At 40.9% G+C, this 23,259-nt stretch overlaps 1 protein-coding gene and 1 long non-coding RNA gene across 10 annotated transcripts in view; one reads left to right on the top strand and one right to left on the bottom strand.

Moving 5' to 3' along the window:
* Positions 1-23,259, bottom strand: part of BAIAP2 (BAR/IMD domain containing adaptor protein 2) — a 174,017-nt gene that overhangs the window by 14,932 nt on the left and 135,826 nt on the right. For 2 of the 7 annotated variants that reach the window (XM_087924959.1, XM_087924957.1), the window contains exons 8-14: positions 18,706-18,933; positions 16,077-16,278; positions 13,935-14,136; positions 10,816-10,884; positions 10,052-10,202; positions 8,779-8,877; positions 6,456-6,490 (exon numbers count right to left, since the gene is read on the bottom strand). In XM_087924959.1, the coding sequence (XP_087781085.1) occupies positions 6,456-6,490; positions 8,779-8,877; positions 10,052-10,202; positions 10,816-10,884; positions 13,935-14,136; positions 16,077-16,278; positions 18,706-18,933 (986 nt within the window). Of the gene's footprint in view, positions 1-1,052; positions 2,998-6,451; positions 6,491-8,778; positions 8,878-10,051; positions 10,203-10,815; positions 10,885-13,934; positions 14,137-16,076; positions 16,279-18,705; positions 18,934-23,259 lie in introns of those variants that run through there. The other 5 variants (XM_026701780.2, XM_026701779.2, XM_087924958.1 and 2 more) reach the window with 4 other exon arrangements.
* Positions 2,948-23,028, top strand: LOC148127021 (uncharacterized). Of its 3 annotated transcripts, none has more exons than XR_015741832.1 (4): positions 2,948-3,109; positions 4,263-4,365; positions 8,619-8,702; positions 21,031-23,028. It is a non-coding gene; the product is annotated as an uncharacterized LOC148127021 (long non-coding RNA). The 3 variants fall into 3 exon arrangements; XR_015741834.1 differs by lacking the exon at positions 21,031-23,028 and adding an exon at positions 19,393-19,689; XR_015741833.1 differs by lacking the exon at positions 4,263-4,365 and having other exon boundaries at positions 2,985-3,109.

The raw sequence follows: 23,259 nt of genomic DNA, 5'->3' as shown, positions 1-23,259 counted from the left end.
ACATGAGGAAAACTGGATGTAGCCTCCCACAAAGTGAAACCAGGCTGTGGTGGGATTATTTTTGATTACCACATGGACAGCAACACAGTGGGGATGAAAATAAAAGGCTAGATTGTCCCAATATTATTGTGGGATAACGCAGACATAGCTGAGCATATTGTACCTTTGGAAAATCCCCAAGACGCTCTTCTATAATTCTTGGACTTTCCCACTGTGCTGCCCTCCAAATATCTCAGATTTCAAACTTTACATTATAGAGCCAGAATGACTGAAGGCTGGATATTAATGAAGTTGCAGTCCTAAAGATTAGGAGACTATGCTCAACAGAAATATAAACAGAACTGTTTAAGGTTTTTTTTTTAACCTTTATCAAGTTTTATCTTTAACTGCAATTATTAGCTGTGGCTTAGGTTCTCCTGCAACAAACTCTGAGGTTCTAATGATCTGATTCTTGGTAAACACGCTGACATGTTTCACGTTGGGCTTGTTGGAAAGAGTCTTCCACCAGATGCTGGTGATCAGAGTTAGAACAGGAACAGCTGGTTAACCTGTATAGATTCCTGTCCTGAGCTTGAGCAAGTCTCTTTTTCAGTCTCACTTTTTAATATGTAGAATGGGAATAATAGTAACTTGCACTCTCACAGTGATGAAGAAATAACTGAGCATTAAAGGGAAATTGAGAAAATGGGGATTGGGCCAAGAGCCTTTTGTATTATAAATACACCAGCAATAACAATAGCACTTAGACTTATATACCACTTCATAGTGTTTTATAGCCCTTTCTGAGTGGTTTACAGAATCAGCATATTGCCCCAATGAACTGGGTTCTCATTTTACTGACTCGAAAGGATGGAAGGCTGAGTCAACCTTGAACCAGTCGGGATCGAAACCCAGACCATGGGCAGAATTAGCTTACAATATGGCATTCTAAACCACTGCACCAACACGGCTCTAAAAAAGCTAAGTGTGAGCGTATAATCTGCCAAGGATAAAGTCAGCTAAATAAATAGACTTTAAATCTTTTTGAAGAAAATTACCCAAGCCCAACTCAATGGAGGAAGTAAAACTTTTATTCAAATATCATAGTACAGGGCACATTTCTTTTCAGCTTGATTTTGTTTTTGTTGGGGTTTTTTTTTTTTTGCTTCTTAGCTTTTTTTAAAAAGAAAAGAAAAAAACACAATTCCCCTCCCCACCAGCACTTTTACAGAGTACTTGTGCATTTTCTGTTTTGCTTCGTTGTCTGTATTCTACAGAGTATCCTTGATGTAAACATTTGAGCAAAGCTATGACAATGAGGATCGTACTACATATGCCCAAGTCTATTATATAAAACAAAAGCTTTGTTATATATGTAGAGATAGAACTTTCGTATATACAATTAGTCAAGATAATATTGCCAGCTGCTTCCGATACAGATCAAATATTTTGACTGTTTTTCACTTAACTCACATTGGCATCACACAAGGGTATTGGCAAGTGTGGTTAAAAAAAAGTCAATATGGTAGTTAAGACAATATAGTCAAAGTCTGACCTCTTTTTAAATGTGCGTTATATAAAACACAGGTGGAGTCTTGATTGCACCACTGTGGGTCACCATCTTGACTTTTTTGGACCGTATCCTGCAGTCACCCTTGGATCATAATAGGAATATAGTTTCACACTGTAAACTGTAACCCATGGTTTCCCAACTTTGGTCACTTTAAGTCCTGTGGACTTCAACTCCCAGAATTCCCTAGCTGCTGCTGGCTGGAGAATTCTGGGAGTTGAAGTTCACACATTTTAAAGTTTCCAAGGTTGGGAAACCCTGTTGTAACTCCAAGCTGAAAGCCTTCAGTCTTCGGCATAGGTCCGACCTCCTGGAATTTGATAACAGAAGAAGCAGTCCCAATCAGTAGCCATTAGTTTCCTACTTTGTTTGCTCCTGAAATTAGTTAAGACTGAAGGCTTTTTTTAAAAGAAAGAAAAGTGGTTGAAATTTCAGCAAAAGAAAAAGAAACCTCCTTGTTCAGAACTGGAACTTCAAAACGCAGGCAGTTTAGCCCTCCTTCTCTACCAAGAAGACAAAAAAAACCCTTCCAGTTTTATAAAGAGAAAGTCTTTGGATTGATCTGGCAATCTGCATAATACAACAGAAGAAGCCCTTCCACTCCCTTTTACTCCACTGCTCTTTTCAGCATAACTGTGAGGTAACAATACCTTCCTACAAAATATAGATCATAATAGAATAGAATAATAATATAATATGCTTGTGTCTGTCATATATATAAAACAAAATACTTTACAAAATGGAGACTGGGTTGGTGCTCAGTTTAACAGTCCAATTCTTGCCAAAACCAACACAGTAATACCCGAGCATCCCAACGCCCCTTTTCTTTTGACACAGAGAACTGATTTTGTGATAAAGTTGCAAAAAAGGATAGTTGAAGTAACAGTACGTACACCATATGCCATGCATATTTTGTTTCCAGATTGTTGTTTAAAAAAAAAAAGAGGGTAGGAATCTTGCACTTATTTTGTTATAAATGTGCAGCTTGCATTAACATCTCTGAAAAGAGAGAATGCAATAAGAAAAGTAAAATAATTTATAAAAGAGAGAGAGAGGAGAGGGAGGGAGGGAGAGAGAGAGAGAGAGAGATGCAGCATCTTTATCTAGTTTAGTTTATCTCAATTGCACCCAGTAGCATCTGTGAAAACTAACGTTCCTTATCTGGACATTTTCCTGCTTCGAAATGGGTGGTTGGAAATACCAGGGGATGGGAAAGTAGCAGCTCCAAGAGTTCCTCAAAGAATGGTCCTTGGGGTCCCAGGGATGAGAGGAGGAGCTGGCACAGTTGCTTTGAAAAGAGGACAGGTAGGAGGAAAAATGTGCATCTCAGTAGAAAGAAGGAAATGAAGGGGACAGAGAAGCAAAACAAGGAAGTCTTCCAAGCAGCAGCTGTCATTTCTAGTCAAGATTCCTTCTCTCACACTGTAGATACCAACGTGCCACTGCCGCTGTGGAACAGAAAGAAAAAGTATACAATTCGGCCCAAACTCACTTCACCAGAAAGAGAGACAGAGACAGAGACAGAGAAATAATAACCAAGAATAGATGGAAGAGCACCAAGTAAGTGGCAATGCATTGATATTGGAATTAGGGAGCAAGGGCAGAGAGGGTGGGCAGGACGCAATGAGTTAGACTATTCACAGCTTCATTACTGCTCAGAAAGAGCAGCTTCTCTTGGGCTCCATCTAGTAGAAGAACCCACTAGATTAGAAGAGGTTGCCATACTCAGAAAACAAAAGGAAGAGATTAGGTTGCTGCTCTGTGACATCTTTATTGTTTCTAATTGCTTGGGTGTGGATTTTGCATTCATTCCTGGTTTCGTATGGGGCATTTCCATCAGTGTGTCTCAGTTTGAAGGCCACAGGGGGGGGGGGAAAGGTAGTTTAACAAATATGCAACTAAAGATGCAAGAGGAGCAAAATATGGAATCTACTTCCTGCTTCAAAAAAAAAGTCAGTTTAACTGGGAATATTGCATTTAAAACTGAAGTTGTGTCCCACTGAACAAAGGACTCACGAATGCACTACAGAAAATTGAGACACGTTGTGTGGTGCATGTTCAGTTAATTCAATCCGCCAACCGTGTTTTTTGAGCAGGCCTATGGCCCTGCATGAGTTACAATGCAACGTAATGAATAGTCATATTTTCCTATCACTGCACACAGTGAGGGAAACTCAAACAGTAGCATTCAATAAAGCTCATCTTCCTTTCTAGTCTGACTTAACAGGAAGAATGAAAAAGGATACTTTATAGAATGATGACGTGCAAGAAGTCTGGACATGAGAAAAAAATGCAAACAAGAATGACCGCTGCAAAAAGCGTAGAGAAACTGGTATCGTACAATGTACAGAGAAAAAAGGATGATTACAAAGAAGAGAGCAAGGGAAAAAATTAACAGAGAAAAGACAAAGCAATTTTGATGGGAATCAAAAGTGTTTTGGAAGTGGGTGAAAAGGAGCCTCCAGCAGTGTAAATAAAGTAATTAATGAATAGTTTGACATTTAGTAGGGAGTAAGACATGGATGTATACTGTGTTGTTTAATGTATTTATGAATAAATATATAAGGAACTAGACAATCTATCATCCATTGGGTCATCGTTTCAGAGATATTTCCTTACCTAAACAGAATAACTGTGGGTGGGCAAAAAAAAACAATTTCTTTTATCTTCCTTCCTTCCCTTCCTCCTCCTTCCCTCCCTTGTTTCTTCCTAGAATTCCTGCCAGGTTCCTCATTTGCTTTGCTAATGGGAAGCTTCCAAGGAGAAAGTCAGTGGGCAAACTGGCAGGGACGTGCAAGTCCAGGGTCAGCAGGCAGGTAAGTGGCTGCTGCCCTGGTAGGAGAGGGAATACAGGAGTGTGGAGGAGGAGTGGTGTGGATTAGGGAGGGCATGTGGGATTGTGCAGGAGGTGCATGGGTTGGGTATGCAGGGGTGTGGCGCATACTGGGAAGGGAGCACGGAGGTGAGCAAGAGGTGTCATGTGGATTAGATGCAGCACAAGTCCAAAAGGGAGCGTGAGGATGTGCAGTTTGTCACAGTGGCACAAACACAGAGGGGCTGGGAAGGTTATATATGTGGGGGAGACTTAAAACTGAGCAACTTGCAACCTTTCCTACTGGCCTTTCCACTGACTTGTCAGAAGCTGTCAGGGAGTGTTGGAAATGAGGATCATGTGACTGCAGCTGAGTGTGGCAGTGGAGTGGTGCTAAAGCTTCAGCAGCACAACTACACTGAAATGACTACACCTTTCCCAAATTTTATTCCCAAGGGAGTAACTAGTCCTGGCATTCTTATACCGGAGCCCATTTGAGGTGCCTGGGCTCAATAACTGTTGCTCTATGACTGCACCGTTTTGCCCAGTTCATGACAGTGAGAAAGATAGATGCTTATGGTGACATTAGATGATGTGGGCACATAGTAGGTTTCCAGACCATGCTAGTGAATTGAAACATGTTATATGATGCCTACATACAAGTATCAATAAAGAAAAATATGTGTAGTTCGTGATTGAAATGCAGGGTCTTTTGGTGCTCTCTGAGCTTGGTTGTTTTCTGGAAGTAGTTTCATTACCCAAACTAGGTAATATCATCATTAGTGGTAGTCTGGGTAACATCATCACTAGCACTGATGATGTTCCCCAGTTCAGGTATTGAAACATCTGGAAGGGAACAACCAAGTTCAGAGAACAGCAAGGACCCCTCAAGAATTAATTTATCAAAGATCAATGTAATTTTGTTTGTCATGGAAGATGGAGTGAATGAATTCAATGTATTCATAAATAACAACACACACACACACACACCAGGAAAAGTAGATGAATTTGTGCCTCTTGGCAGAATGTTTATTAAAGATGAGGAAATGGATGAGGAAATTTTCAGTTGTGCAAACATAAGAAAATTAATGGGTAATACTTAATCTGTCTTGACAAATGAATGTCAAATGAAACAATAATAGCTTGTTTATATGATGTTCTTTCCCCTATTTAGTTATATGGAAGAAAGAGTTGGGAATGTCAGGAAAAACATAAAAGTCAGTTGAATGAAATGGATGTAGTTATTTTAGAAAAACAAAAAGAGATAGGATCAAGAATGTATGAACATAAATGTGAACTTTGAAATAATGAACAAAATATATAAAACAAAGGAAGAGTGAGTAGTTAAGAGGAAGAACACCAAGGAAGTTGTGGTTGAGTGCATTTGACAAGGATCTTCAAAAAAGAGGTGAATGTATGAAGTGGGGAATAGATATAGCAGAAGTCATAGCCACAAAGATAGAAAAGTATAATGAGATATTCTGTGTTATTTATTTGCAGCATTTTTGCAGCATTTTTATACAGCTCACTCAAATGAGTCTGAGCAAGGTGCATAAACATTTTCTGCATTTTACTGGCTACCTTGAAAGGGTAAATAATGTGGGCTTTATATGTATGAGAAGCATTTCAATTCAAGGAAAAAATAATAATAAAGGTGAAGGTCCTCAGTGTAATATATATCCCTTTTGTGAAGGGCCAGACCAAAGCAAGCAATTGTGCCATGCCTTGCTAAAAAAAAAAAACAGGGATAAAACAGTTCCTGCATACTTTAATAACATGTGGTTCTGTGGGAATTTCTTTCATTTCAAGCTTCTGCCGGGCTGTGTGGCCAATCTAAGAAAGCGAAGCCAAGATTAGACCTGGGAGGTTGGACTTTAATGGGAAAAATTAAAGCGTTGCAGGATAGACTAAGGAGATTTTTTTTTTAAAAAAAAATCAACTTCTGTATAATTTTCAAGATGCTATATAGGGATGTCAGTGAAAACACCAGAAATTGCATTTGACGTCACTTTTATAATTTTGTCCAAACCTTAGCTTCTCATATTGAAATGAACTTTGTAGATCCACAATGGATTTGAAAATGAAATAACTTACCTGCTTGAGGGTCTTGCCCCATAGTCATCCAGTCCCTGTAGAAAAAAACAAAAACAAGTGGGGGAGGGTATCAGCTATGGAATCATAATGCATTTGCCACAAAGATAGCAATGGAAGGTATGCATCTGCCTTGTCCCAACAGCCTCCCCCCCAAGGCATAGTCAAAGTGCACTTGGTCTCAAAACTAGGACAAAAGACATTGACCAAAAAAAAAAAAAATTACATTTGTTCACCAGAGAGGGTGATCTTGTGTAGCCGATCTGCGAGATTAAAAATAGTCTCCAACGTAAAGACATGCAGTGCAGGGAGTGCTAAAAGGGGCGGTGCAAAATGCTATGCAGGCTGCAAAAAACACGCCGTGGGGAATGCAGCTTGATAGCCTTTCAGTTCCTGATGGAGGAAGGCCCCTCCATCTCTTTTGCACGTCGTCTTCTCTTCAGAGAGAGGCAGCACAGATGAAGTCAAAGCAGCCATGCACAGTGATACTGCAGCCTGCTATTTTCATTGCTGCTCTCTGATGCATCCAGGGAAGAGAAGGGGAAAAAAATAATAAAAGTGCTTATTTTTCCCTTTTGGGGGGTGAAGTCTAATCATACAGCTATTGTAGATGGCGGGAAACATATTTAGGTCCACCTATGTTGTATGACGAGATTATAGGTAGTTCTTGACTTATGACCACAAACAGAGCCCAAAATTTCTGCTGCTAAGCAAGACAGTTGCTAAGTGAGTTTTGCCCCATGTTAAGACCTTTCTTGCCACAGTGGTTAAATGAATCGCTGTGGTTGTTGAGTTAGTAACACGGTTGTTAAGTGAACCGGGCTTCCCCATGGACTTTGCTTGTCACAAAATATGATCAAATGACCTCAGGACACTGCGATGTTCATGAATACATGCCATCTGCTAAAGTTTTAATCATGTGACCATGGGGAAGCCTGTGATATGGAAAACTGGTCATAAGACACTTTTTTTCAGTGCCATTGTAACTTTGGTCACTAAATAAATGGTTGTAAGTCGAGGACTACCCATACTAAATGGTGAGCTTTTGAACATGGCTGATCTACAACTTTTATCAATCACCCTGTCATCCAATGACGAAAATATTGGGGAACTGAAGATCCAGTAATATCAGAAGTGCCACCAGTTCCAATTCTTGATGTAAAAGGAATCATAATCTTGGATAGTTTTAGGGATTTTCCTTCAGCCTGAATTAATATACCCTTAGTCCTGTTCAGACCTATGAAGCTATTTGACTCAACTACAGTACTTGTAATCAGTTTTCACCCAATTACAGCAATAAATATTCTAGACAAAAATATAAAATGTTAGATCAGATGTCAGCTGGTCAGGCAGCCTGTAGTTGAAATGGAAGGGCGAAACTCAAAATATATTCAAATGGTACCATGCTAGCCTCTTAATTGATATGTGTGTGTATTAAGGATAAGTCACGTTCTTCTTTTGCTGTGATCCTTGGCTCTGACATGTGTCTAGCCAGAGAAAAAGTGGCTTCTGAATGAAAATCCCCAACTTGAGCATCAAAGCTCGCCATTAAAGAAATCCAACATCTTTCTAGCCAAAGCCACTATTATTTTGCAACTTATCTCTTCACAGCACACTCTGACAAAGATATTGAATTCTAAAGACCCTGAGAAAAGGATGGACTCTTGTGCTTAGAATGTCTCTGGTAGCGTAGGAGACTTTACAGCCAAAAATAGTGCCTTCATTCTAATGCTAAGTATTCTTGGACTGATACCATTCTTCTCAGTTTGCTACCCTTGATAGGAGATAAACATTTTAATGTGGTTTTCCAACAAAATTAAATTCAAAATGAGTTACCTCCCACCCATCCTCCTTTGCCTACTAACGTGCCCACGCTGTTTCCGTGTGCCTCAGCTTATTGTCTCCACCCACCCATTAGCTGGTGTTAATCTTCTCAAACCTCCAGACACTCTGTGTGGAAGGTCCAAGGGAGAGAGGAGATGGGGGAAAAATAAGCATCGTTGGCCTAAGAGCCATGGAATTCTGCAGCTAGATACATGTAGAACAGCCATATGTTACCAGTTGGGTATTTACATTGCCCTTTCCTGCCAGTCTTTCTGCCTTACCCGTCACTAATTTGCCAATCAATTAATTTTTTACCTCTACCCATGCTTGCTTTTTTGACAGCTGTTTGCATTTTTAAAAAGAAGCCTTTCATCTCACCAGCTTCTTGAGATTGAGGAAGATGGGGAGCCAGGATACACGTATTAGGTAAGCCACAAAGATGCTTGAGGCAGAAAAGAGGCTTTTGAAACCCCAATGGAAACATTGTGTTCTTGGGACTTACGGCTGTTGACCTAGAATAAGGCTGGTAGGAGGCAGGTGACACTGGGAAGAGGTCACGGGAATATTCATTAATTGCACAACCGTAGGGCATAAGGTACTCCTATAAATAATAAATACAAGCAACTGTTGGCAAGATGAGCCTCACCTGCTTGTACGAATACCTGGGTTACGAATCAGGAATTTTTAGGAAGGTTCACTTCAGCAATGGTGCAACCAGAGCTACTTTTAGCAAGGCAACCTCCTACCTACCAACAATGTACACACCGCATCTTTGATTTTTGGTCCAAGTTTCCTTCTGGTGATCAGCTTCAAAACACAATGGCAACATTTGATTGTTGGTTTGCATATGGAAGATAACTTTGCAGATTTAGCGCAAAGAAGGCAGAATAACTGCTGCATCAAAGGAAGCGGCTTACTCACTTCCCGACCTAGCTCTCAACATTGCAGAAGAATTTTCCAAACAATAAAGGGAGGCATTAGAAAGATTTATTAGGCTTATACCAATAGCATTATTAAGAAATAGCACAACAAGGATCCGACCAATTCAAATGGAAATAATCTCTAATATAAGTGAGTAGGTAGGCTTGGAAAACTTTTGCTCGTAGCCCAAATAACATTTCACAGAATCAAGCATCTCATCACAAGGCTTCCCTATCCTATAGAGAAAAATAATGAGTTCAGATGGATATTGCAAGTTGGCTTAGTTGAAAACAAGAGCCGGTAGTCCATCAGTGGGCTAATCTTAAGTTTGTTCCATTCAAACCACAATTCACATGGACTAGCTTCTCTCACACATTGTGCTGAGCCACGTTTATGGCTTAGTAGTCTGTGAACCAGACTTCTATGGCTTGTTATCCAAATCACAGTTAAAATAAAGCGTGACTCAGCTAGAACCCTCTCATTTCGTTGTACTAGCTGTAGAAAAAGTTGCAGAGCCACAATTTCCTCCTTTACTCTTCATTATCAGAGCAACTATATTTAAATGATCTGAAGCCCATTTCATTCTCACCAACCCATACATCCATTTGATTTAAGCCATTTTTGATGGTCAACGACCACTTCAAACTTTTAGTAAAAATAAAGATTAAACCATACCCAACCAGAAGTACAAGACAGGTACCACTGACACCTGCAGAATGCTGGTTCTCTGAAAATCCACCTTCCCTCTCCGCTGACGGAGCCTTAGAATCTACCCCTGGCAGGGTCCCTCCTGATTGATGTATTCACTCACAATGGTTATGGCTCCTCTCCTCTGAGTTGAAAAGGTGTCTCACCTGGGGGAATGCTGGCACCGCCACGCTGTACGGCCTCTGTTTGAAAGTGCTGACATTCGGTGCCTGGAAAGTTCGGGAGGACATGCTGTAGTCGGGAGGTGGGATATCATCTTTGTCCAACAGGTTACCTGTACTACTGCTTTTCCCCTGGCTGAAGACATAAGCACATTTAAGTCAGCATCTCCTCTGTGGCAGAATTTTGCAAACAGGGTTCACTTTATAAGCCATTAAGGCTTGCCTCATTCCTTGCATGCAGACAAAATTAGGATTCTTCAGATTTTTTTTTCCTCCCACGCGTCTTTTCCTATGGGAACCTGCTCAGAATCACTAAGGGAACATCCTCCTCCTCCTGTCACCACCAAGGCTTGGAAGCCTTTCCATTCGGGGCCATATGTGTTCATTATGTTTACCATATGAAACAGTGTCTCATCGGACTTTTTCCACCAAATATATTCACACTGGCTTGCTCCAGATCATACATGCATGCGCACACACATATATGTATCTCTTTGTGTACAAATACATGGGCAAATGTATACACCCACGAAAAGAGACACCATGTATTTTTACAGCAAAGCCTGAAATCTTAGCTTGAAAAATATGAAGCCAGTCTAATAAAATTCCTAATGAAAGATAAGCCAGAAGAGGGCAATGCAGGACCGATCCTGCTTCTGGCTAAATAAACACAGGCCTTGTCTGTTTGAGTATAAACATTATTCAAATGTCAGATGATTGCACTGCATCCATGAAAAGAACTTTCTTACCTCATATGTAATCTATCGCTCCCATCACTGTCCAACACACGTGTGTAGGAAAAAGGAAACCAGCCTCTCCTACAACACAAGTAGAAAAAAAGAGAAAAAGGTCCATGTTTTTTTCCCATTCAGTGAAGGGGATACTGAAGAAGGAATAAACTAACCCTAACCCTAACCCTAACCCATGCATTCCATTTTCCATGGGAAGAATCTAGAATGCCTCTTAATTTTTAATCCTAGTCTTGAATAAATCTTCCAGTTGAAAGGTTAAAAAAAAACCAATAAAGAAATTGTCACCTCAAAATGCTTACTAGGTTATTTTCTCTCCATTCTATGACATGACACAGTTTACGAGGCAGTAGTATGATTGAGGGTCATCGTTTCTTCCTATAATTATTTTTTATCTCCAGCAGCTTCAGGAAGAATGGTAATGATGTGAGGGAGGCCTGGGGATGAATTGTTTGGCCACTTCTTTCAAAAAGTAGGGAACTGTGGACAGCTTTTTAGAAATATGACCCCTTCCATATGCATGAATTGCACCAGTGCTGTGTCTCTCTGTGCCCTTGACTTTCTTGGTCACTGAAGGTCTTTGGCAGGTGAGCAATTTACTCCCAGAGCAGCTGCTCTTTCAGAAGATAGTCACTTCCCAATGGTGGGAATTCTTGCAGGATCCAATTTGGGTCGGCCACCAGGACCAGAGGTTTTATCTTCCAAGTTTTTGGACTTGCAGTGGAGCCCATTTCAAGGAATTTCTCTGCCTAGGCTAGAGAGAAATTCCCTGAAGAAGGGCTCCAGCATGGATCTGAAAGCTTGGAAGACAAAACCTCGAAGTCCCGGTGACTGACCCAGATCGGATCCTGCAGCATTACCCTGGGACACGTATATTCACCCTCATTTTCCATGTGGGAATTCTTGCCTCATCTTGCCTTCCAGTTTCTTGGATTCCTCCCAATTTTCCCAAAGGCAGGGAGCCATTGCACCTTGCTATCTTTCCCCACTCTGGCAACATGACAGCTTTGCTGCTTCAGTGCAGTAACCTTGCCAGACAACAAATGCAGGGAACCAAAGGCAAGGCGGGAGGCCGGGGTGTGTGTGTGTGGGGGAATTAAGACACCAGATGAACACCCATTTTTGAACTCCCCTCCCACTGGCCAGCTGGGCAGAAGTGCCAGCAAGCTTCATGGCAGCCAAGAAGTATGATCACAACTGAGTATTTGGGGAGTGAAAGCATTAGCGCTGTAGAAGCGTCTTCAGAGAGATTTATAGGGAACTGAATGTATTCTTCACCTATAAATTGTTTTAAAAACTGTTTTAAAATGTCACATTACTGAAGGATGGTGATTTGCCAGTGAACTTCAGCAGAGTGGCTTTGGGAATGTGCAACAGCGTGACAATGCTGAAAAGGGCTGGAGGCATATTCAGGATGTGTGTTACAGTAAGAAGGGGACATTATAACAGAAGGTAGCATTTGAGTACAGGTAGTCCTTGACTTGCAACAGTTCGCTTAGCGACTGTTCAAATTTACAACGGCACTGAAAAAAGTGACTTGTGACAGTTTTTCACATTTACGACCATTGCAGCATTCCCCACGGTCACGTGATCAAAATTCAGATGCTTTGGCAACTGACTCATGTTTATGACGGTTGCAGTGTCCTGGGGTCATGGGATCCCCTTTTGCGACCTTCTGACAAGCAAAGTCAATGAGGAAGCCAGATTCACTTTACGAGCGTGTGAGTAACTTAATCGTGATTCACTTAACAACTGTGGCAAGAAAGGTCATACAAATGGGCAAAACTCCCTTAACAACTGTCTTGCTTAGCCACAGAAGTGTTGGGCTCAATGGAGGTCGTATGTTGAGGACTACCTGTATCTAGAATGATTTCATCCTGGATCTTTTCAAGGAAAGCTGTAATACATGTGTCAGTTTCCCCCAAATGGCCACAGGCGTCTAACTGCCATCTGTGCTTTTACTTTGTGAAACCAGGTTTTCCTGCTGTCCAAATTGATTGTGCACAATCTTACCAGCCACCTACTTTCACACCCTGCCGGCTTTCCGGCTCACCCCATGGATGTTGGGCACTTGGGCTAAAAAAAGGAATGACCAGATCAGCAGACTTCCACCCTCACGACTACCCTCCAGTTCTAAGGCTTCCTAATTTGGTTCTGCTAATTAAGCCAGCCATTTGCTTGGCAACTGGCCTTTGTTGTTAAGCCAGTCACAAATTGCATGGACGAAGGAATAAAAGTATGGCTATATTTAGTGAACAATGGAAAAAAGACCGCACCTCCAGGTTTAGAGCTTTAAATACTGAAATGTGGCGAAGGAGAGAAGAAATAAATAAATAAATAAATATTCAGTATCTATGAAGGAGCTTACCTACACAATTGTTGCCAAGGAAGACTTTTTTTTTGTCCTAATCTTAAACAAACCCATTATGCCAAAGCAAACCTGCTGGAGCGGTCCACCCCAGCGACAGCTTTTATTCCTAGTTACGCTACAGACTCTCCAGGAATTAAAAGCCTACAATTTCTGCCCTCCTTCTTCATTTTTTTTCTGGCATTCCCCAGCGTGGGAGCTGTGTTGTTGAGGGCAGAACTGTTTATTATACATTCCACTTCTTGGCACATCAACTTCGGTTTTGGCTACCAGAGCAAAGATTTCCAAATCCGGGTAAGGAAAAAAGTTCATTGGAAAGTCGCGCTATGTTTTAAGCATAAAGAATAATAATTTGTCTTAGGCTCAGAGTTCATCAGAGTTCCCTAATATAAAACTGGTGGTGTTTCTCTCCTCGCTTTCTTTGACCTTGCATTGACTTTTTAATACAGATGCAAAATACTAGAACTCTCATTGCAATTTCTGCAGCAATGCCACACTGGGGAAGAGACCAAAATGACAAAAAGGATCACACATGAGACGGCCCATGCTTTGCTCTACCTACAGCACCACCTCAGCATACTCAGGCTCAGGCAGGCAATTAGCACCACCCTTCCGGGGCTCTGAGAGGTTTAAAACTTAAATTACAGTTCATAACATAAGAAAGCAACTGAATCCCGAAGAAGACACCTTAATATCACGAGAAGGAAAGAAAAACAAATTCTGAGGCCCACACACTGACAAGCATACTCACAATTTGGTCTTTTCACTCTCTCCATAATGCCAGCCATCTCGGGCCTCAGGCACTAGCAACATAATAAGGTCTCCCTCCTTGAAGCTCAGAAGGGTGCTATTGTCCCCAGCAGCGTGAGAGAAGATGGCTCGCACCCTTGTTCGGCCATTTTTTTCTAGTCCTGCTGCCATGGAGCTGGAACGGGGAAGAGTCTTGTTTTCAGCTGAAAGACAAGTCAGTGGCAGATTAAGGCTCATTAAGGTGCCCTAAGAACTGACAACACTTGTTGCCCCCTCCCCCCCCTTTGTACATACTATACAAACGAAGCCATATTCTCAACTTTGTGATGCCCCCTTTGGGCCTGGAGCCCTAAGCATGTGCTTAGTTTGCTTAATGGTTAATACACCACTGGATGGAGTCCACTCTTTTCGATAAATAAACCTTTTTTTCTGTTATTTTACGACTGTGCTAATACTTCAGTTACCGGAGAAAGTTTGCCAAATGTTTTTTTTTTTAAATAAAAGACTACGGATTGCTGATTTACAGGTAGTCTCTGACTTGCAACCATTCATTTAGTAACCGTCTGAAATCGTAACAGCACTGTGATTTACAACGGGTCCTCACAGTTATGACTCTCACATTCATGTGTTTAAAATTCAGGTGCCGACAATCAGCATATATTTAGGACAGTTGCACTGTCTCAAGAGTCATGGGACTGCCATTTCCCAGACAGCTTCCAAAACGCAAAATCAGTGAGGGAAAGCCGGATTCATTTAATGACCGCCTGATTCACCAAATAACTGCAGTGATTCACTTCATAACTGTGGCTAAAGGATAGTTAACATCATCATCATCTAAAACATTTATCTCTTGATCATAAATGTCAATGAATTTGTAAAGCAAAAGAAAAGACTGAAATTCCTGGTAAAACACCCACACAGATATGATGTACTGAGCAACCCACTCCTAAAATCAAACATTACTTAGTGCTAGATACGTGTGCATTATGTAGAGTTATTATCAATAATAATTATGGCATAAAAGGAAGCAATGAAAATTGTCTTTTTGTTAATTATGATTCTTTTAATGGTTATGTTTGAATTATGCTGATCGTTTGGCTGTGTTTGCCAACCAGAGTCAGAGGCGTGATATGGGTAGCTATATAAATTCAATAAATAAATAATAACACAGTACAGTAACCTCGTCATGTTCCATGCAATAAGTACTTTGTTTCTTGCTGGAATCAAGCAATACAGCAATAGCATCAGGGCCCATATAATCTCAGGAGGTGGTAGCATCTGGCTGACTTTCTCTGAGTTCCAAGCTAAACAGGAAAGGCCTGGGAAGTCCTCGGAAGCTCTCTTTCGTGGAATGCTTGTGCTACTGACTAGCCTGGAAGCTGAAACACATCCCAGTAGGTAGCAGTGGAAAACTACTTCTCTGGTGCTGTCAGGAATGCTGCAAACTGGGTCCATGAAGCTGAGCCTGACTCAAGGGCACTTTTTACCTTAGTCACATCGCAGAGTGATGCCAGTCTAAAGGAGGCTTTGTTCACCACTGCTTCTAGTATGATGCAAAAGAACCAAGCCTGCTGCACCACTTTGGAGAAACAGCTTTGTTGTTCATAGCTTTTGTAGGGAAAAAAAGCTTCTTCTTCAGGTATGTGCAAACATCTGACTCATCTACTATTGTGTAAGGGCTTGCAAATAAGAAACAAGCACATCCAACTAATTTCTGACAAAGCCCTGCTTACATGTCAGCAAACCTGATGCAATTTTTGAGCTGTCTTAGCTCCCCAAATTTTCAGTGCTTTCTCAATACCTGTTTTTGTTTCTACCAGCAGAAAGACAGGGGGTCTTGGTGGACCCTTTAAAAGACTCAGTGTGAGAAATGCTTTAGAAATTGGTGCTATTTTTGTGCTCCTATGCCAGCTTTCCCCAAACTGGGATAATCCAGATCTCGGGATTGTTGTGATGGCTGGGGATTTAGGGACCCTTAGTCTTTGCATAGGTGGAAAGTCTGGAGAAAATTGTTTTAGGCCTTTTCTCCTACTGTGTTGCTTTTGGGGAGTTCAGTGGCCATCTCACCCATAATCTGACATATGTGGTCCTCCAAAATGGAAGGAGGGGCAGAGAGGAATAATTTCTTACAAGAATGACTTACTGGATGCATAGCTGTTTTTCGGCATTACACTTTTGCGCACAGGGAGAGTATTGGAGTAAGAGTCACTCAATTGCTTCTGAGTTTGTGGTGGGGATAAGGACTTAGGCTGAGGAGGCTTTCGGTCAGACCAATGGCTGTAATCTTCACCTTCCGAGCCTGAGACTCCATTCATTACTGGTATGGTCTCTTGTGCAGACATTCGCTGGAGAAAGAGTGGGGAGAGGGAGAGAGAAACAGAGATAGGATGCTCTTGATACAAGCGTTTGTTTCGCACAACCGTTCTGCCTTGTTTAGAAAATATTACCGGCAGTCTACATCATGCTGCCCTCTCGTTTTTCCCACCACTTCCTCCTTAATTCTTTATTTTTCCTGGCAGAGAGCTGGAAAGAACAATTACTGATTAAGATGGAGCACAGTGTCTTTTGACTGGCAGACTAAGGAAATAAGTGGTCCCATCAAATGGCTTAAACCTCTACAGGTAGTCTTCGACTTACAACCATTCATTTAGTGTCCATTTGAAGTTACAATGGCACTGAAAAAAGTGACTGATAGTCACACTTACGACTGTAATATCGCAGTGGTCACATGTTCAATATTTGGACGCTTGGCAACTGGCACATATTTATAATGGTTGTAGTGTAATGTCCCAGGATCATGTGATCACCTTTTGCGACCATCTGACAAGTAAAGTCAATGGGGACGCTGGATTCACTTAATAACAGTGCTACTAACTTAACAATTACAGTGATTTGCTTAACAACTGTGGAAAGAAAGATCGTAAAGTGGTGCAAAACTCACTTAATAACTGTCTTGTTTAGCCACAGATACTTTGGGCTCAACTGTGATCATAAGTTGAGGACTACCTGTAACATGACCTCGAACCATGGCTCTTGAGCTAGCTTGAAGATATTCAACTTTGCCCAGAAGGACATGCCAAAATAAAACCAGTCTTACCAAGATATGCCACATTGTATAATACCTGTCAGAGTACTGTGAGTTCAACTTCTTAGTGCTCAGGTTTGCAAATCTGTTTAACATTTCTTCACATAGTTCATGGCCAGCCTATCCCAGATGTAATCATATTACAGCTGTAGAACTGGACTGAATAAATGGGTTTTGGAAAAACCCATTAATCATTAATGGGAAAATCATTAGTGCAAGGTAACAAAAAGAAAAACCAAAGAGCCCTGAATTGTTTAAGGAGAAACCCAAATACTTCAGCAAGAGGAAGCATAAGTTCTCCTAATCCCTCAATTTTCCTATCGCCACTGAATAGCTTTTTGAAGACATGTAAATTTGGAACACGGTCAGTTACTGACTTGTGGAAGTTTATCAGCAACATATCAACAGATTTCAGTTCAGGTGCCTTGTTTTTCAAGAATGAACAAAAAAGGATGTCTGGGAGGCTTCTTGTGACAATACATTTTAAATAGTATTCTAATTGTTTATTGTAGCTTAGTATACTGCATTCAGTTTACACCTAAAAATTTAAACCAAGGCATTAAAACAGTTAAAACGCCTGTTAAAAATAACCTCCAATCCTAATTGTAAGTTGCTAGGATCCAATGCCCACCTTCCTAAACTAGACCAGGTGGCGCCAATCTTGGTCTCAAGGGGATAAAGCTGTTCCATAGTGAATGGAGAGCAATAAGAGCATCTTATTTGAGTCTCCACCTGTCTTGTCTCTTGAAGGGAAAATAATTAAAGCATTCCTCTCACCTTGAATACCCAGGGTAGGCCAATTCTTTCTTTCCAAAAGTTATGTCCTGAAGGTAACTGGGAGCTAATCCATGTATATAAATACCATCATCAGTTGGGTTAATACCAGCACTCTGAAGTATACTTGGAAACCTGATGGCCACCAACACAAATCCTGCAGAACTGGTACGACACTGCTATAGTGGCTCTCATCCGCCAGCAAGTGGGCAGCTGCTGTCTGCAGTTTCCCAGTAGTCTTGAAAGGCAGCATCAAGTACAACACGTTGCAGGAGCTATGAAATTATGAGTTGCCAGGCTGCTATTTCAAAAGGGGCCATTTTAAAATCTAATGATGCTGTTAGCCTCCTTAACTCTGTAGGGAGTACACTCCAATGACTAGGGAAGCAACAGAGAAGGCTTGTACCCAAAATGCCAAGATGATGTTAGTAAGCAGGGAGGTTCAAACAGAAAAAAAGGGTCTTTTCTGGAATAGCTTTGTTAGGCTTTGGTGGTAATGACCAGCACATGATATTTTGCCAAGAAATGAACTGTCTGGCGTGCTAATATTCTTCAGAATAAGTGCAGTGGAACCTGTTTGTCTTGCAACGGTTGTCTTTCAAAGACACAACCTTAATTCAGAAACAATCCATGCTTTGTATCTGAGCAAAATAAGATAACTTACCCAAAGTATGGAGATTCTAAAATGTATAGTACAATAGTCATTTTAACTGGTTTAAACTAAATCAAAACCTAAATCCACTTTGATTCTAATCCCTTTACATTTTAGAAGTGACTTCCAACATGCCAGTGAAAGGACCACTGTAGCTTTGACTTAGAAAAACTTGCACGCTCCAGTACCAAGCTTACATCTTTCTGTTGAAAGATGAATTATGACATCTCTCCCCAGTTTATCAATCCACCCTATACTTACTCCTACAAAGGGTGCCAGCTCTGGAGGGACTGGAAGAGGTTTGGCACCAGGTATAGGGTCCGAGATGATGAGATTTGACTTGGATGTTGACAGAGGTGTAGTCATAATTGAGCCATTGCTGCTGAGGGCCATCTGCTGCATAACCTGGAGAGCACGGTCTGGGATCTTGTTGGGATCCGAACAAGATTGTTGCCATAATGGGAGCTTCTGTGTCAAGATATCTTTTCCCTGAAAGTCGTTAAAATGAAAAAGAGAGAGAGGGAAGAGTGTAAGAAAAATCCAGATAAGATTCTAATCCAAAAATTGAAGGAAACCAGGAAATTCCCAGACATAACTTTCCTGAGAATGGAACTGGTACACTAAACTGGCCAATAATTTTTTGATTCTAGGAGAAATTAAACTATTGCAACTTTGTAATTTACATAGGTTGACTAGGTTTATTTGTCAGTTATTCAGTTAGAGGAGGAAAAAAGGCTAATTTGGTGTTTGTGTACCAAACACCAAATTGAAATTGTTTGAAATTGTTCTCTTAACAACTTCTCAGATAAAGCATATCTGAGAAATACTGATAGAATGAGATTGTGTAAGATTCCATTTTCCCCTTTTAGGTCCACTGTAAAAGGGGTAAAATCATAAAGAGAGAAAATAATATTTTCCATGCTAATCAGCCAATTTTCACTGTTCAAGGTTAGAGGTGTCTTTATGATTGCCTCATGAATCTAAACGCTGGAGAGGAGAGGAGAGGAGAGGAGAGGAGAGGAGAGGAGAGAAGAGAAGAGAAGAGAAGAGAAGAGAAGAGAAGAGAAGAGAAGAGAAGAGAAGAGAAGAGAGAAGAGGACAGGATAGGGCCGGACCTCTGATCTGGTCTGAGAGATTCATATATATTAGGCCTGATACTAGTTAGGACACCAAAAATATAGAACCAAAGAAATGGGCTAGACCAAGTTGTGGCAATTTAATTAAAAAAGAAAACATTTCATACTTGTCAGTCTCAGGCAACTGCAAGACCCCTTTCTTTCATTCAAATTCACCACAGTATTATCAGTGGTGGGATTCAAAATTTTTTACTACCGATTCTGTGGGCGTGGCTTGGTGGGCATGGCAGGGGAAGGATACTGTAAAATCTCCAGTCAGGAGATTTTCCACTAGGAGATTTTCAAAATTTCCACTACCGGTTCTCCAGAACCAGTCAGAACCTGCTGAATACCACCTCTGGGTATTATATTAAACTAAGAAACACAGTAAAAGTCACCTCAGTCATTGCTTACTTATGGACCAGATAAACATTTAGCTCTTTTTAAAGGCTATTTATTTTCTTTAGAGTAGTAGTGATAAATATAAAGCAAGAGCTTCTATTTGTGTCGCTGGGTTGCAGTGGCCTCCCTTACAACTTCACTCCCAAGAACAATTCAGCTTGCTTCCACCACCAACCACCCCCTCCAGGAGCTCTGACCTGATTAAGGAAGTTGGAATTTTGGAAGCCTCTATTCAAATATAGAGCATTTTAGAATATGCAGATATTTTTATTTTTTTTAATTTTGCACAGCTGCAAAGGCACGGACACAATGAACCATGTGATACAAAGAAAACACTCCAATCCTGACAAGATCTGGCCAAGCAAAACTGAAATCCTTCCCAAATGCAAAAGTAGCCAACTCTATTTTTTAAAATTTAACACAGGTATTACACGTTCACTTTGGGGGGGAAAAACACTCAAGAGTAGTATATAGCCTAAAATAATCACAGACGAGAACCTGTCTTTTATAGGGAATGTACTCTTCCCTTCTTGAAGCAATGCAGGCAGTACCAAAATGTTGTAACTGAAAAACTTGAAAAAGGAAAAGAAATTGGAAAGCCAGGAGTTGCACAATATAGCTCTGTGCATTTCTCCGGCTAAGAAATCCCACTCCTTCTTCCCATCTCTGAAAAGAGGTATTTTATTCCAGTGGCTGTTCACAATTTTAATTTCCTGATTAGCAAAATCTTTGTGAATTGTTCTGAGAAAAATGTTTTAAAGAGAAGCATATAAAAAAACATGGGTGTTATGGGGAAAAAGGAATGTTGAAAAAAGACATGTAGCCTGGGGGGGACGGTGGGACGGGACACAACAGATTCTCATAGAAACATTTACCTCCAAAAACTCACTCTTTCTCAACAACGCTGCCCAAGCAGAGTGGGCTCACTCTCTCCTTTCTGCTCTCTTAGCAGCTGAAGGTTCAGCACAAACGTTAGGGGCAAAAGGTAAGCAGAAACTAGTACATGTGGGCTACTTCTTTAGGAAAAAAACAAAACGAAACTGATTGCTTACTTCTGCGCATCCCCTAGGATGCCCCAGAGGTGCCTAAACTGCACAGATCAGCTGCTCCACAGCAACCATGCTATCTGAAAGGAGGTCTGAGAATAGCCCTTGGCAGCCCCCAGGTGAGCATAGGTCAGTGGTAGGACGGGAGACCGTTTCATAATAGCTGTCCTGTTATTTGGGTCTTTGAACAGGAACATGGAAAAAAAGTTGTGCTTTGCAGAGAAAGTAAGTAACCGCTAATGTCACGTAGGTGGAAGAAGCAGCTTCCTGCGAGAGTGTCAATAATAGCTCCGTGGATCATTTTGGCGAGGATCTCTCCCTTTCCTCTCCCCCATGAAAGCATATTAATTGTGTGCATAGAAATAATTCTCCCTATCGGCATGAGCAGCAGGAGCTTCTTAGCTTCCACTGAAAGAAGAGTTACTATTCTGGAAAGTCCTGCTGCTTCAATTGCTTCTTAATCCCCTGCATTAGTTTCGGTTTCCCCACCCCCTCCCCCCTAAAAAACTCAAGTCTAGAATCTCTGGGACCAGTTTCAAAGCGCACAAGTAGGAAAGCAATAAAAACAGTCCAGGGGATTCAAAAAATAATACATGGTAGGCAAAAATCCCAGATGTTTTTTTAGGTAAAATGCAAATTGGGAGCAAAAGAAAGAACATTTAGCATCACATTTGAAGTAGGAACATACAGGTAGTTCTTGCTGAAAGGCTACTTGTCCAGCAACTGTTCAAAATTATGATGGTGCAAAACAAGGGGGATCTATGATGGGTCCTATGAGTGTGGCATTCCCATAGTCACATCATCACAGTTTGGACATTTAGGCAACTGGCTCACAATTATGATGTCAGAGTGTCCTGCAGTCACGTGATTATTTGTGACCTTCATTTCCAACAAGAAAAGTCAATGGGGAAGCTGGCAGGAAGTTGCAAATGGTGATGACGTGAATGCAGGATGCTGGGAGCACACAGGATTCGCCTAATAACAGCAACTGGGGCTGTGGCTTACATTGGCACAGTCATGTGACACTGTGCTTCACAACCACATTGCTTAATGACAGAGTTGCCAGTCCCAATTTGTTAAGCAAGGACTACCTATATTTGAGTACAGACAAGAAAAACAATGGCACAAAAAGCAGTTGTGCAACTTCTTAACATCTCCTGTTCTATTGGAAGCAGCATGCTTTGTATTTATAAGCTCCAGACTGAAGAGCACACAGGGACCATTGTGCCACCCATACATCAACTGCCAGGAAACAGGCACACCTGCCCTGTTGGATGCCTAGCTATTACTATGGGAGGTTGAAAAGAGGGTGAAGGAAAGGTAAACATATGTACTGGTGTCTTCAGGCAGAATATAGAGTGCTTCTTGCTTGCATAATGTATGGCTTTTAAGGGAAGGCTCCTTCACAGAAAAATTGTTATATAGAAAGAATAATGGTGGTGGCTTGTCATGAATCTTGCGTGAATGGCAAGATGCACCTTGGTCCCTTCACTAAGACAAAGGAACTAAGAACATTGTTTCTTTATGTGCCATCAAGGTGGTGTTGATTCTTAGCAACCATCTAGATAAGATTTTCTCCATTATAATCTGTCCCTAGCTTGATCCTTCATGTTTTCCAATTCTGCTCCAAGTCCATCCAACTTGCTATTGGTCATCCTCTTCTTTTCTTTCCTTCCACTTTTCCCAACATAGAGTCTTCTCCAGAGGCTGATATTCAGTTGATATTAAAGATAACAGCATAGCTAAATTTAAGTAGAAGCCCATACTTCCCAGAAGATTTTGATGACATTCTGAAGTATCTGTGTGGGTGTTTTGTATATGAGTATGTGAATGTTATAAACTAACACATCCAAACCATGCAAATGGTTTTGATCTGGAATGTAAGAGTGTGTAGTAACATTTCTTGAACAAGTTATAAAACAAGCCATATATGCAACTAACTCCCCATGATCTCAGTGTCTAACTGTAAATACCACCATGATAATCTACTTAATAAAAATGTAAATTAAAAAAACCTGAAAGAATTTGTCTTCATTGGAGTAGTGTAACAAAATAACAGCAAGGAAAAAAAAATCCACCATATGAAAGAATAGAGATAGCAGTAGCACTTAGACTTATATACCCCTTCATAGTGCTTTACAGCCCTCCCTAAGCAGTTTACAGAGTCAGCATATTGCTTCCAACAATTTTGGGTCCTCATTTTACCTACCTCGGAAGGATGGAAAGGTGAGTCAGCCTTAAACCTGGTGGAA

Source organism: Pseudonaja textilis, chromosome 2, assembly GCF_049901715.1.
Source record: "Pseudonaja textilis isolate UNSWEBS1 chromosome 2, rPseTex1.2, whole genome shotgun sequence".
Lineage (NCBI taxonomy): Eukaryota > Metazoa > Chordata > Lepidosauria > Squamata > Elapidae > Pseudonaja > Pseudonaja textilis.
This window is presented reverse-complemented; position numbering and strand designations above follow the sequence as displayed.